The following is a 14522-nucleotide window of genomic DNA, read 5'->3' on the forward strand; positions in this document are numbered from 1 at the left end:
CTGGTTTTGTTGTATAAGCTTTCGTTCGTCGTTCATTAGCAAATGCTACAGCCTAACGTTGTAAGCCAAGATGATGAGCACATCTGCTGAACACCATCATGTAACCCTTGTTGTTTTGTTTGCGTGACTTTATTCCAACGTCTCTGATCACCTCCCCCCCCCCCCCCTCAAATCAGCTTGGCTTGACACTATTCTCTGTAATAGCTGAACCCTCGTGTGAAATCAGCTTTCTTCCGCCTCAAACCGTGCTCTTCAGCGACAAACGTCGACTGGACAGGGACGCGTTTGAGGGGGGGGGGGTGTCTTCTCGTAGCCGGCAGAGTCCCTTTAAAAGCAGGTAGCCGTGCTTCTTCCCTCCACAGGCCGGATTAGACGGGGCGGTTGTCTGTCTGCTGGGGACGGCTCTCACCGACACACAGGCATCGCTGGCTTTCAAAAGGCATGAGAGAGAGAGAGAGAGAGAGAGAGAGAGAGAGAGAGGGGCGGATGGACCGGCCGTTTGTGAATAACTAAAATCCCGCCGCAGGGCTTCATTCAAGATTCTTCTCAATACACAAATAGTGTGCATGTCATGAAATCCAAAAGCTGTGCTTTTCTACATCCGAGGATAAACGAATGTTGGCAAGCTTCCCGTTTTTTCTTTTCTTTTTTAAACCAATAAAATATTCCTCCCTGAAACATAATCACAAACGAGGCCCCATTGTGTGTGTGTGTGTGTGTGTGTGTGTGTGTGTGTGTGTGTGTGTCTGTGTGTATGAGGCAGTCTGGTGTGACAAAGCAGCGGGCTTGGACCCGACCCTGGGTCTCCATTATAGAAAAACACACTCACGTCATCCCTAAAAGCACATCGTCCAGTAACGTTAACGTTGGACGTTACAGTCCTCTTTGTCCGAAACGAACACAACTCCGCGCCAGTGTTGTACGACACATTTACGCAATCACCTTTTCCTTGGGTGCACTCCTTTAGAACGGCACCAGTGGTAGGAGTCATCACCAAGGCTGAAAAACCTTTCTAAAGAGGCTCCGTGGTTTCTTCCTGGGCCTGAGGAGCTACAGTGCAGGTTACGTTCCTGCACCCCTGGCAGATGTTGCGTCGGGCGAGAGTGAAGGCCTGCAAACCCGACGGCTCCACACACACACACACACACACACACACACACACAACGTCACACACTCTGCATCGTCCAAGGCAGCGGTGGGGAATTAAGGCATTTATCCCCTGGAGATCTCTGATTTGTGCGTATTGTCACAAGTCTCAGACTGCTCGTAGATCTTTCGTCTGTCTTTAGTTGTTTTTTTTTGCTGTCACATCCGTCACGACGACCCACTGACGAAGACGTCAGAAGCGGCCAATCGGACGCTCTACTTGGATGGTATGACAACGAGCGGAGGCCCTCTCCTCGGCCTCCACATCAGAACCTGCGCGTCGTTGGCGTTGGGCCTCCCCATGGCGTTGGGAGGGATGGGCTCCATGCGGCTCAGCACCCGCGGCTGGTCCTGGTGCACCCGGCCCACCAGCCGCGCCCTGGAGCCCAGAGGCAGGGACGGATCCACCGCCACGTCGACCCTCATCCTCCACTTGATGGTGTGGAGGAGGATCTTCTCCCGCGACGTGGTGTTGAGCGCCACCAGCCAGGTGGTGAAGCTCTGGTCTCTCTTGATGTTAGTCAGTAAGGGCGTGTTGGATTCGCTGACCGGCACGGCCCAGGTGACGCTGGGGTAGAAGTTGTCGTTCATGCTGACGACGAAGCGCGACGGCTTGGAGGTGGGGCCGACTATGGTGACGGTCTCTGTGGTGTTTCCGTACCAGGGGTAGCTCACGCCGTCCGAGTCGCTGATGGCCCTCACCAGGCCTTCTCGTAGCTGAGGAAGCTCCCAACTTGACCTGGAAAGGAGAAACACACACATCGCTGATTTCCTGGTCGCATGTTTGTTCCTTTACGTGCGTCCAGCTGGATTCCTTTCGCTCGTGCTGGCTTGAATATGCTGTCATGTCATTTTTAACATATCTGTATTTGGACCTTTCAAATGAGTGTGATTTATAGAAGGCAGAAAGAGAGATATTTTTGGTGTGTAACTGTCTGTTATTCATTTAAAGGGTCTGGTGATATTTGAATTACCATAAAAGAATCCCATCAAAAGACCTGAACCAAACTACTGGAGATCAGCAAAAACAAGATACTAATGGCTACATGTCTTTTTCCTTTTAATGTGCAAGTACATTTTCATACACCGTTTAAAGTTAGGGGCCTATGAACGATAAGAGTATTGTTTCTCAGGAGATAATTGAAAATAATTAATTCTGACATTAAAGAAAATCCATTTCACTAGTGCTGAAACTGTGACTCAGTCAATCAGAAGAAAATCATACAACGATTTAGTTCCTTTTCAATGAATAAAGAAAATTATTTTTAGTGTTGGCCTTCCTTTCACAGCCCAAAACGAGTTGGGCTGCCAGTTTATTTTGACCCGATTTACAATCGTGTTGTGGAGACTCTTTAATTCTCACGTGGATCAGTTATTCTCGTGGGCTGAGAAAAGCTCAGGAGGAAAAACAAAGAAGTAACAAGATCATTTCAGAAAGGCTTTAAAAGTGTTACCCAGACACCAGCTGGCAATGAGCAGTAAACGATATAGTGGTTCAGTCGGTGGATTATCATCATCTCTTTGTTGTGCCAAACCGTCTATGTGTGTTGTGTTTCCATGTTCAGTCCTAAACCCCAATCTCTCACCCCTGAAAACCACCCACTCCCTAAACCCAGCAGGATTAAACACCCCCTCACATATGCCATCCAGATAACGTGTGTGTGTGTCGTGGGGGAGGACATGTCTCCGTGGGCACAATCTGCATGTGAGAGCATCAACTGTTGTTTAGCTCCTCTAATAGCAGCCTTTCTATTTGGGTGCCAGAGTCACAGGAACAGAATCTGTCGGTGGGCGTTTTGAATGAAGGCGGCTGACTGCACAGTTAACCTGCTGGGTGCACAAACGCTCCATCCATGCAAACGCCTCATCGCGCGCAGTGTTGCAAGCAAAGGCGCGTGCACTTTATTTCAGGTATCTGCTAAAAACACGTCACGAGAGCGCGTGCCACACAGGTGGCGTGACGAGGATGTGTGGACTCACATGCCGACGTCTCCGTAGGTGTTGTAGAACTCCATCTGGGTGCACGCCTGGATCCAGCCCACCACCCACGTCTCGTTGCGAGGCAGGGGGGGGACCACGACCCGCGCCGAGGCTTTGAAATAGGGCGTCTTGTAGCGAAGCACTATGGGCGAGTTCTCCTCGATGACGGTCGGGCAGTGGTCTATGGTGGCGGACAGGTCGCACACCACGATGTTCTCCCGCTTGAGGCGCGACTTGTTACAGGCGATGCTCTGGATGCAGCCCATGGCGGTGAAGGTGAAGGTGACGGTCAGGAGCAGCCAAGTGAGCCCGCCGGGCCCGGGGAACCGCACTGCTGACTGGGACTCGACCAGTGTCAACACCACGAGGCCGTGCATCAGATGCGGCTGTAAGGCAGAGAGGTGGGAGCGGTACCGCACCGCGGGCCCGGACGACAGTCACAATAAGGAGGGTTGGAGGGGCGGCTGGGTCCAGGTACCCGGGTTCGAACTCCGCCGCCCTCCTCCCCCCTCCCCCCACCTCCCGGACCGGCCTTTCTGCTGTATACGGACACGTCACCCGGCCTCCAGGGGTGACGCTCCGTTGCTTATCCCGCGTGCTCTGACCTCTCTGGAGTCTCCAAGAGAAACACCCACGCGAGGATGTTAACAACGCGTCGCGTGGATTTTCGACCCGGGTCCGGTTCTGTCCGTTCCCCTCGAGCCGTGCGCACCGTGCGCCTCCGTGTGCCCCCTCCTCAAGGATCCGGCCCGCTGGAGCCCCTGCCCGTAACCTTTGATCCTCTTCTTCCTTCCCCGAGCTGTCATGTCACAACAGGCGTCGGGGGACCGGCGGACACCGGGGCGCCGGCAGGGAGACCCGGTGGTCGGGCGGCGAGGCTCGTCTGCTGCTGCTGCTGCTGCTGCCTGTAACCTGAGCGGCGGCGGCGTTACCGTCCGTCATGCCTGTGGACTCGGAGGGAGGGAACCCCGGTGCGACGAGCAAAACGCGCGAGTCCGCGCATCGGTGACGGGGGGATATCAAGCTTCCTCTGGCGGAGTCAAGGCGACGCGGGCGGCTCGTTCCCGATCAGAGGCGGAGGGGAAAACGAGCCACGCACAAACCCGCCGTCAACACGCGTTGTCGACGGACAGAAAAACGATGACATTGTTACAATAACGTCAGGCGAACCGCGTCGGGGGGGCCGCGCGCGGAAGCGTGTCCGCCGGGCGGCATCCTCGTGTGGTGGAAGCTGCCCGGCCGAGTGTCGCTGTTCAGCCTGCGCGGTGCTGAAGATGCCGAATGGACCAATGAGCAGCAGAGGGGGACGGAGGGCGTGGGAGTGTCTGCGCGGTGGTCGCCCGGGGACCTGGTTCCTCCATACGGGAGGAACCTAATGACGTGAACGTGTAAAGCAGATGTCAATGGGTGGGTGGGCTGCAAGTATGATTGATAGGGGCTGTGAGGTAGAAGGCAACAGGTGTGTAGTGTCTGCTGCGTCTCTCAGGGAGGAAACACCGCTTCATGCATTGTTGTTAATCCAACGTAACAAAACGGCATATGCAATTAAACATTTAAAAAGACACGCTGTTTTTTATCGTGTGGAGAAATATTTGCGTGGTTAGGGTGCAGTCAATCAGATTGACCCCTTTCAAAATAAAACCGTCACCTCGGGGTACACTAACCCAGTCCTTACATTGGCATGGATTTGTACATATTGAGTGATTGGAGTAAAGGAGTAAAAATTGAGATTGTGGTGAGATTTCTTTTGTTCTTTCTGTTCTACAAGATCCCTCCATATTTGCAGGTGACGACCCATTTGAGTCCACAGCGCATTTTTACCCATAATGACATAAAATACACACACGCCTTGCATAAACACGCATGTGAACCTCATATGATGTGTATTGGTATTTTGCAGATATGCATATGGTATGTTAATGCATGTATTTACCCCTCAATGATTTCATTCTGATTACACATCAGATATATTGTAGGTTTTTAAAGCAGGATTAACAGAATAGAATTGATTCGTTGTTTTCTTTACCCTGATAGTTTCATATCTTTTCACACATTTCATCAGTTTTTATAACCTCTAAATATGCACTTTGATATTTTATGAATGAAATGATAATTAAATCGTCAGCACCTTTTGACCTTCCAACATTTTTTTAAATAAGTCACTTTAAACATATACGACACATTGTCTGTTATTTGATTTGATGGAAGAAATACAGCAACTTGTTTTTACACAGAAAAAAAATGAAGCGTCCATGCTTGAGCTCTGAATCTTACACGTATTACAGTATGGCGTGTATGCGTTTTAATGCTACCTTACACTCCAACTATTCTCTAAAAACTGTTTCTGTAATAATTTATAACATGGTTAGTATGCTCAAGCTGCTTTGGCCTATTGGAGGAAACCTGTCCTGATGAGCTTGCATCGCCTTACAGAGGAAGGTTTTATTACAAATAAAGAGCTAAATCTGACAATGGGAGTACAAATCAAATAAACAGGAACAATATATTTTTTAAAACAAGAGAGTTTGACTCTTGTAGATTGTAGCAAAGGAACAGTATATTTTATTTTGACAACAGATGAGGTACCGTGCGCAGCATCGTCACTTCCGGGTTGCAGGTCAGACAGGCTGCTGATTCACACAACGAAGGGAAACCACGTCCCGTATTTATTCTATTTAAACATGTCTCTGTGATAAACAGGGGACATTTAGCGACGGCGTTTTTTGGGAGGTTACCATGGTGAGTATTTGTAAATGTATACCAATGTTAAGTGTCTGAGAGCTTTGAAACTAATACTTCCACATGTGCTAAGCTAATCGATGCTAACGTTAACTTGACCAACGTTAACTCAATGGAGGTGAAGTTGCAGCTTCAGTGACAGAGATGGGATCTGAAAACACGTTTTAACTGGAAATTTATTGGAGTTTCAAGCAGATGAGCCCTGTTTAAGAAGCCTCATTCTATTTCCTCTTTATAAAGACAAATTACAACCAGTCAAATCTACTCTATAACGTTTTTCAAAGGTAATTGGTTTCTAATAAAGTAAATACAAGGTAATGTGTAGTTTAACTATGCTCGTCATACATGTTTGATTTAAGTGAAAAGGACAGTAATGGTAATAATAATTATTATAGCTTGAATGGATTCATATTCTGTTAATCAAGTGGGACCAGTTCATTGTTTACAAGTAGCAATTAGGCACACAGTCTTTGGACTTAAGTCCTAAACAAGTCAAGTCCCAATAATGAGTCCTAAACTATGAGCTCTTCAATAAAAGTAATGTCATTTTAATGAGCAATAACACTTTTAATGTAATTGTATTCTGTCGGATCAGTTAAAACAAAATGGAAGTGGGGAAATGAGTGTCGATTTGCTGGAAATCAACCGTGTCAATGTTAGTGGCCCCGGGAAATATAATTGATACGTGGCAATTTTTTCATTTTTATTTCTGGGGAGGTGGCAACACGCATTTTCATGTCCAAACGCTCCAGGAGACGTGCATTCCTAAGCTCTTTGTGTCATGTGTTTGGACCCGTTACAACGATCTGCATGTTTTGTGTGAACTGTCCTGGTTTCCTCCCTGCAGGTCCCATCGGACTTTAAAGCCCTGATCCAGAGGTTTTACCACCTTCAGTCTGAGCGGGTGGAGACGTATCAGCTCTTTGATGAGTAAGTTTGTGTCTAGTATGAACCAGCACGCTGTTGATAGGTCTCTGCATATGTCTCCAGAAATCATGCTCCTTGATTTTGGGGCTCATAAACGTACAAAGCATAAATGGTACGCATCGTCTCATCATCTCCGCTTGGGTTTCTTTATGGGTGTCTATTACTGCCTTCCAGAGGACATGAGGCCTACTTGAGGACGGGGCCCCACTATGACTTTGACCACTACAAGCAGCTGGTCCATGAGATAACACAGGCCTTCTGCGGCATCTCCAAGGAAATGCTGGAGATCAAAGAGAAGCTGCACCACCAGTTTGACAGGCCGGCGCTTTCTGAGCACATTGAGAAGCTGCAGAGCAAAGAGAAGCACAAACTAGAACTGGTACGTGAACACAAAGAATTAGTACAAGACATGGATAATGGAAATATTAATACGTGTATCTAGATACCGACTTAATGAAAATAACGTCTCTGCACCAATAAAGAGACATGCAAATCGCTGTGGGGCAATCAACAGATTTATATTTGAATGAATCTATAACTAAGATAAAAAGGTTTATTATAAACAAGTTAACTCCAACTCACTCTTTTAAATAATAGTTGTATTCATTTTTTGTTTAATAAGTTCTATTTTAATTACGGTATTGTTTTATTAAATAACAGTGGTTGCGTAATTTAATGTTTGTTTCAAACATCCTCTTTAACAGCAATAACGATCCGCCTTTAATAAATAGTGATCATAACAATAAATGCCATTTCTTCTTGATCTTTGACAATACATACTGCTTTTTGTTTAATGTGTGAAACAGTCCCAGTGTCTGACCACCAGGAGGCAGACTTCTCGTACAAAACATTTCATGAGCTCCCTCTTGCTCTCGGCACCGGTTTCTCCGGCTGTCACGTTAAGTATGCAGGACTCTTACATACGCTGGCAGCTCAGGTCATACATGTTTAAAGAACATGGAGGAAAACTGCATGGGGCTTTGTCATTTTTGGGATTCGGTTTCAAGCCGGTGACGCGAGAGCCGTCCGGGACACTCGTCCCGATTGGACGGACAGTTTGAGAGCTGCCTCCCACACGCTCTGACGGTCCACATCTCGTACATCTGGTGCTCAGGGGTCGTGTGAAGTTTGATCAACTCAACTGCCTTTCTGCCAGTAAAGACATAAAACCCCTATTACCTCAGAGTTCACCCCCCCCTCGCCAGCCGTCCCCCACTGATGAATGGTTTGCATAAATCTTATCTGGCGTGCCTTCTCCACAGACAGCCAGGCTGCAGCTGGCCCGGCAGCGCGCCCAGGATCACCCGGAGGACGAGGGCTGTCAGGAACACATTCAGGAGATCAAGCACGAGTAAGAGCGACTATTACCGCTAACTGCGTTAGCACCCGGCCGCTCGCTCGCCGCCAAACTGTCGTCAGCTGCGGAAGGACTCCCCGTTTCCTTCCGACGCTGAACGGACAACTGTCAAAAGATACTTGCAAAGGCGTGCAACATATAATGTGTTTCTTCTTTTCCAGGATCATCAAGAACAAAGAGGCCCTGAGTGAAGTCTTGCAGGACTTTAAGTACGACTCTGAGGAGTTTGATTGACAGGTGGCTCCCAGGAGGCGGAAAAGACGGATCGGCTCTGCTCTGCTGCAACTTCCATCTTTGACTCGTCAGCTGCACTCATCGATCCCTCCCTGGCTCCGCCCTGCTCGCTGCAGCAGTCCTCCTCCACCCAGGGGACGCGTCACATTCTGGCTGTGTGTGTATCTATTCATGTGTTTCTGTTAATGCATAACTCAGCAGAAAAAAAAGAGAGACATGTAAATACTCTGGAGGTTCCATAATTCCTGGTCGTTCAAGCCCATATCTTTGTTTACTGGATGAGTTTTATTTAACACAAAATAAAATGAAGTTTGACTTTTTAATGTTGTGCAGTAAAATATGGTAACTTAAACCAAAAAACAGAAATACGCAGTTATAAAAATGGTTTACTGGGTATAATCTACATTTCACTGATTGAACAAACACTTGTCACAGTATTTAATATCTGAATATAAATATGAAACATTATGATCTTCTCAAAGACCTGCAGTTTGGGTTTGCGTTGACACGTTGCCGTGTGTCCGTCACTGTAAACGGACGCAGGCGTGTAGCCTGAGGACGGTGCAGCTCACAAGCGAACCGAATGCTAAAGAATGAAGTTGATTCCGCTTTGTAACTTGTGTACGAGTAAGACCGGAGTTGTCGTTGAATACTAGTTTATTTTATTTGGTTACAAGCGTAACTCTTGGACCTTCAATGGAGCCCAAGTACGTGACGCATGTATATTGTGGATATTATGGAAGCGATTTTCAATCAAAGCCGTCCGTTTGTGTTAATTGAGCTTTACCACATGACTAAGAGCTGTGATTGTTGGACTAACGGCTCTTCAGTAATTTCTCAAGTATATTTTTTGCTGAACGTCCTTTTAAATGATCGATTGGACAGAAAGTGACTTGCCTGCTATCGAAGTCATTTGTTTGTAGCAAAATGCCAAATGTTCACTGTTGAATAATTGGTGTTTTGGGCAGTTTGTCAAACAAAATATTTAAAGATGAAACTATGAGATTTATCAGTATGTTGTTTGATGTAGAAAATAATTGTGAATGGCCGCTCTACTAAGTAATATTTCCAGCACTAATAGCAGTAGACACAAACTATCCCAAAGGTCAAACCAATAATAACAATGTAAACCTCCCAGATTCACATTTCCTTGAAGAAAAACCACAAATTTACAAAAATACATGAAAAGTAGTTATTTTGTTTTGAATATTAGATACCTGCTTTAGTATCACATACCAACAAGTATAATAATAATAATAATAAAAGAGTATAAAATACATTTTCTTCATAATAAAAGTGCAGTTATTGAGGGCTCAGCATTTGTTTGTGCGCACAGATCCAACGGGCAGATTCAAAGAAGTGGTAGAAAAAGAACAGCGCGTTGCCCCACTTCACTCTTCTTCCACTCGGGCCCTTTGAACTGAAGTTGACGCTGTGAGACCGAACGCTGCGGCGTCCCTCGGCCGGGCCGTTGGACCTCTAACACAGCCGGGGGGGGGGGGCCCTCGGGTCCAGCTACGTGTCACTGCCTCTCGGTGCTGCGCGTGAATTAAACTCCACAGGCGTGCCGAGCGGCGCTGCTATGAATTATCGCCTTGTAGAATCTGAAAAGACAAAAAGCAGATGGTTCGTACTGGGATGATTTCAACGGGAAAAGGCATGTAATTTACAGTCATCACAATAATTGCTCTGTCTGTGCTGCCACTTCTCTCTCCTCCCCTTCTCTTTGTACCATCTCTTCACCGCGTCGGGCTGAGGGGGCCGGGGAGGGTCTCCGTGGGTTCAAGGCCCGTGCGGCAGAAGAATGCGGCTGAAGCGCCTGAACTCCTCGCACACGAAAACACAGAGAAGATGCCAAGGCTCTGCCCGCCGTTTGGCCACAAGAAAACAAAAGAGAACCCGTTGCGGTGGACCGTTAATTTGCATTTAGATGCTTATTTCCCTTTGTTGTGGTTGAGTCCTCCCCTTGGGGTCAAGTCAACATTGTTAAAATATGAAAAAAGGAAAGAAAACAAAGTGCATCTGATACTTTCATGCTCCCACTTCTGGGCCGGCTGAGTAAAAACAGCACATTTCACCTGATCACAAAGTTCAGAGAGAAGTCTGTCCTCTCTGTGATTGTTAAACACGCCGACCACACGGCGAAACAAAAAGGGTCGGAAATTCACCTCAGGACTTTTCTGCAGAGATGGCTGTTTGTGTGCGTGACTGAGTGCGGCTCAGCAGAGGTAATGAAAGGAAGAGAGAGACGGGGAGGGATTCTGCTTACCTACCTGGTTCCGCGTTCTGTGCGTTTTCTGCAGCCACACCCTCCACTGATCGTACAGTTTGATCGACATGCCGCTGCAGCCGGACGCGTGCTTGCGGGCCCAGCCGAAGAACTGCTTGAGTTCCCGCCGCAGGGTGGAGTTCTGCTCGCCGGGCTTCGGGTCGCAGGAGCCGCTCTGCAGCCTCTCTGGCGGGCGGGGGGAGAGGGGGGGGGAAGACGGGGGAGAGGATGAGAGGACGGCGTCAAGGTTGAAGTTAGGACACGAGTGCAGGATGGTGTGTGGATTATGCGCCAGCTGCTCAATGTGTCGGCATGAATGACACCTACGTGGTTCTTCTTCTCTGGCACTTTTTTAATAAGTGTGAATTCATGCTGTCGACATTTTCATAGTCTGATTATCAAAAGTACTATAAAAGTCAAACCGATGAATAATTCGAAGTTATTTAGTAGAACACAAAAAATGCTTTCCTAATATTCATCCAGTAAGATAATGCACGCGCATTAGATTACAAACAAATGGAATAAAGAAGCATTAACAGAAGCTCACCGGTTGCTGAGTGAACATTAACGGTAATTAATGTCGCTTAATATCACAAAGTGAGCAGTTAAATACAACTAAGATGCCTTGAACCGCACAGCCTTCTCAGGAGAGGAAAGGCTCCTGGAAGTCGTGGCTCTGCTACGATCGATTCTTCTCGGCCAGCAGCAGAGCCCGATAACGACTTCCTCCCTTTTGGGAGTAAATACCGCATGACCTGGGTAACTCATTATCTGCTGCTCCGGCCCCCGAACCTGCTTCCACTCAACCCCCGTTTTGACTTGATCAATCTTTGAAGCCGACGACCAAAATCTATCCAAACGCCCTCCGGCTCCTTGCAGTTCCTTCTAATCCTTTGCAGGGAGATTTCTATCAAGGTATCTAGACTATTGATGTTCGCTTTCCCCTGAGTCACATGCGGTTTGGATCTGCTTATTCAAGATGCTGAAACAGGGATAAGGACGTTGCTTTTTTTCTGGTTTTAATTGGCAGGGAAGGGTTGATTATTAGAAAGGAAGAAATGGTCAAGATATACGGGCCTCACAGACCTTTGGGAAGCATTTAAAAGCCATTTAAAACACACGAGACAGACTAAGAAAGGAAAGGCTTGACCTATGCGTTTAAACACGTGGAGGATTGTGCATCGATTGTCGGGGGAAGGAACTCACTGTTGCTGGGTGTGGAGGCGGCAGCCGGGTGGCTCCAGTCACTCCAGATGCCAGGCTTCCTGGAGCCGTAGATGCCCACCGGATTGCACCTCACCTGGACAAAATAGACGGTGCCGGGCCGGAGGCCTGCGAGCCGACAGGATGTCTGGTTACCCACATCATCCACCACCTTTTGATCGGAGGGGAAAGGCAGGAGGATGATGTAATAGAAGACAACTTAATTCCAACCATGCATACATTTTCTCAATGTTGCTTTTTCTTCTCGCTACAGAACAGTCGAACTGATTTAATGAATACATTTTGAACGTATAGATATTTGACATTTTTTATCATTCGATTCCGAATCCTCAGCAAACACCTACAAGGCCGACACAAAATATAAAACAAGCTGTGGACAGAATATATTAAAGACGGAATTTAAGCGTCACTAGGGAACTTCTGGAGGAAATCCAGGGTTAAGAATGTACCAGCAAACAATAAAGCAGCAGTGTTGTCTGCTTTGTAATAAAAGCCACATGCGGGAGTCTAACGATGCGGAGGGAGCTACTTTTATGTTCATCATTTAATGGATCGTCAATGCTAAAATGTTTCCACAGCTGCCACAGAGGTGTCACCGCAGAAGAGAGAGAGTGTGCGCGCCGGCTGCAGGTTTGCATGTGCGTGGATCACCTTCCATTCGGCGCTGTCCTCCAGTCTGTAGCGTATCTGGTATTTGGCCTGAAACAGGATGTCCTTGAGCTCGGGGGGGCTGGCCCACCGGACCGTCAGCTGGTCCTCAAGGTCGCCCACGCGACTCACATGCACGCTGGCAGGAGGATCAGTGGTCACTGCACGCAGGAGGAAAGGTGCAAAACGTTGGCACGCAGCAGATGCGCGGCGGTCAGAGCAAGGATACGGGATACAAAAGGTTTGGATGAACTCCTGAGAGAGATCTCAACCCACCATTCTTTATGCTGAGGATTGTCAGTACACTAGAACCAGTGCTTAAAGAGTGAATTCATCTGGCCTCCCTGAGGAAGCTGAAACACGGACTCAGAGTGGGTCATGTTCAAAGACCCATCCACGTCCCTGGCAGAGTTCAATGAGGAGCCTGAAATGCACAGTGGCGGCAAGGCGCCGTGGTGGGGGGAAACTTGCTCTGAGAAGCCTCTGGACATTTTCATCTCTTTGGGCGTCATGTGGAGGTCGGGGACACTCCCCGTGGAGTGACAGACCGAAGGCTTAAGGCGGCGTCCCCTGGAAGCCCGGTGGGGTGGGGGAACCGCAGGAGTGCAGGGAACCAGATGGAAGCCAGGGGAAGTAGAATGTCCGGTTTGGGGGGGGGGGGGGGGCACAGAGGTGTGTCTCTGCTCTTGATGGTCTCCTTCAGATGATGTGGTTCTGGTGGCTCCTACAAAGCGTGACCTACTGGGGCGGGGACGTGGTCGGGATGATAGCCAGGAAGTCTGAGGCCATGGACGGCTGCTGGAAAACGGTGGATCGCACACCGCTCGTTGAGAAGGAGTCACTACCCCCCCCCCCCGAGCAGGTATCTCAGGGGACAAACTCTACCACTTAGAGGTTTTTCCTGAGCCGTCCAACTGGTGAGACGCGGACGACGCTGGAGGGATTATAAATCTGCTCCGGCCCGGGAACGGGCTCTGGGTTTTTACCCAGGTAGAGAGACATCGTGATAAGACAGCTGCTCTCGTGAGCAATGGTCTAAATCGTCACCAAAAGCTATGCAGGTTTCGGGGGGGTACCTTCCCTTCGGGGTCAAATGTTGCAGCCACTCATCCGGGCGCCAGTAAATACTGTTTACGAGAGAGCAGTTTGTGTAATGTGGAGAGAAATGCACCAACGTTCCGTTCTCCGGTTTGTGTGAGGTGTGCAAACCGACCGAAACGTGTCATAACAAAAAATGCAAACACAGCGGGTGAATAATTTCCATCTGTGAGCAAAATAAATATAACGATGTTTATATTAACAGATGTTAACAGAATTACACAAGAGTTAATTACTAGACAAACTGTTCCACTTTGGAAGGCAAAGGAAGGCCATTTCGGACGAGAAGAGTACAGCGTGTTCCCTCATTCAAACATTTTTACCGATCGCGATTAAACCGTTGTAAACAAGTCCAGGGCTTTGATGGGACGACAGAGATAAGAGGAACTTATTAAAGAACCTGTAAGTGTTTCCTGTTTGTGACCTCCTGCCTCAGATATCTTTTGATGGATGATGCCATTTTTCAGCTTTATTAGTTATTTTGCATTCAACTCAACAGAGAACGAGAGAGGGAAACAAAGCCAGAACAAATACGCTCCCGGCCTATTGTTGTGCTTATTCCTCCTTTTTTTCGAACCCGCACCTGTTCCTCAGTTAGCAGTGAAGATCAATGGCCGGAGAGGATGCAATAAACACTCCACGCCTGTCGCTCCTACGCCGTAACCTCCATTTCTCGTCAGAAAACCTGCGAGGCCCTTTCGCCCAGAGAGGCGAACTTTTACAACCCCACGGTTTCTTTGAGAGAAGCAGCCTGAACTCATAATGCCTTTACAGAGGCGGGCCGGAGAGAGAGAGGGAGGGAGAGCGAACCATAAAAATGAAGTGTGTTGGCCATATGCAGGAGGCCTTGCATACAAACAAATGGAACGGAAGAAAGGAGAAAGAAACCAAAAGGGACCA

At 48.0% G+C, this 14522-nt stretch overlaps 3 protein-coding genes across 3 annotated transcripts in view; 1 reads left to right on the forward strand and 2 right to left on the reverse strand.

Annotated features, from left to right (window-relative positions):
- Positions 1-4472, reverse strand: fam78bb (family with sequence similarity 78 member Bb). The gene is made up of 2 exons (XM_040185288.2): positions 3127-4472; positions 1-1885 (listed from the first exon to the last, which is right to left on the reverse strand). Exons 1-2 carry the CDS (start codon positions 3501-3503, stop codon positions 1363-1365), a joined length of 900 nt encoding a protein of 299 aa, XP_040041222.1. The 5' UTR covers positions 3504-4472; the 3' UTR covers positions 1-1362.
- A 1231-nt stretch (positions 4473-5703) lies between these two features.
- Positions 5704-8706, forward strand: rex1bd (required for excision 1-B domain containing). Its single transcript, XM_040185289.2, has 5 exons — positions 5704-5865; positions 6713-6795; positions 6967-7171; positions 8055-8143; positions 8311-8706. Exons 1-5 carry the CDS (start codon positions 5863-5865, stop codon positions 8381-8383), a joined length of 453 nt encoding a protein of 150 aa, XP_040041223.2. The 5' UTR covers positions 5704-5862; the 3' UTR covers positions 8384-8706.
- crlf1b (cytokine receptor-like factor 1b) overlaps positions 8648-14522 on the reverse strand; it is an 11252-nt gene continuing 5377 nt past the window's right edge. Inside the window, exons 6-9 of the mRNA XM_040185285.2 lie at positions 12528-12685; positions 11859-12027; positions 10657-10838; positions 8648-9987 (exon numbers count right to left, since the gene is read on the reverse strand). Of these exons, the coding sequence (XP_040041219.2) occupies positions 9964-9987; positions 10657-10838; positions 11859-12027; positions 12528-12685 (533 nt within the window). The 3' untranslated portion in view covers positions 8648-9963. The remainder of the gene's footprint in view (positions 9988-10656; positions 10839-11858; positions 12028-12527; positions 12686-14522) is intronic.

The sequence above is a fragment of the Gasterosteus aculeatus genome, chromosome 8 (assembly GCF_964276395.1).
Source record: "Gasterosteus aculeatus chromosome 8, fGasAcu3.hap1.1, whole genome shotgun sequence".
Classification (NCBI taxonomy): domain Eukaryota; kingdom Metazoa; phylum Chordata; class Actinopteri; order Perciformes; family Gasterosteidae; genus Gasterosteus; species Gasterosteus aculeatus.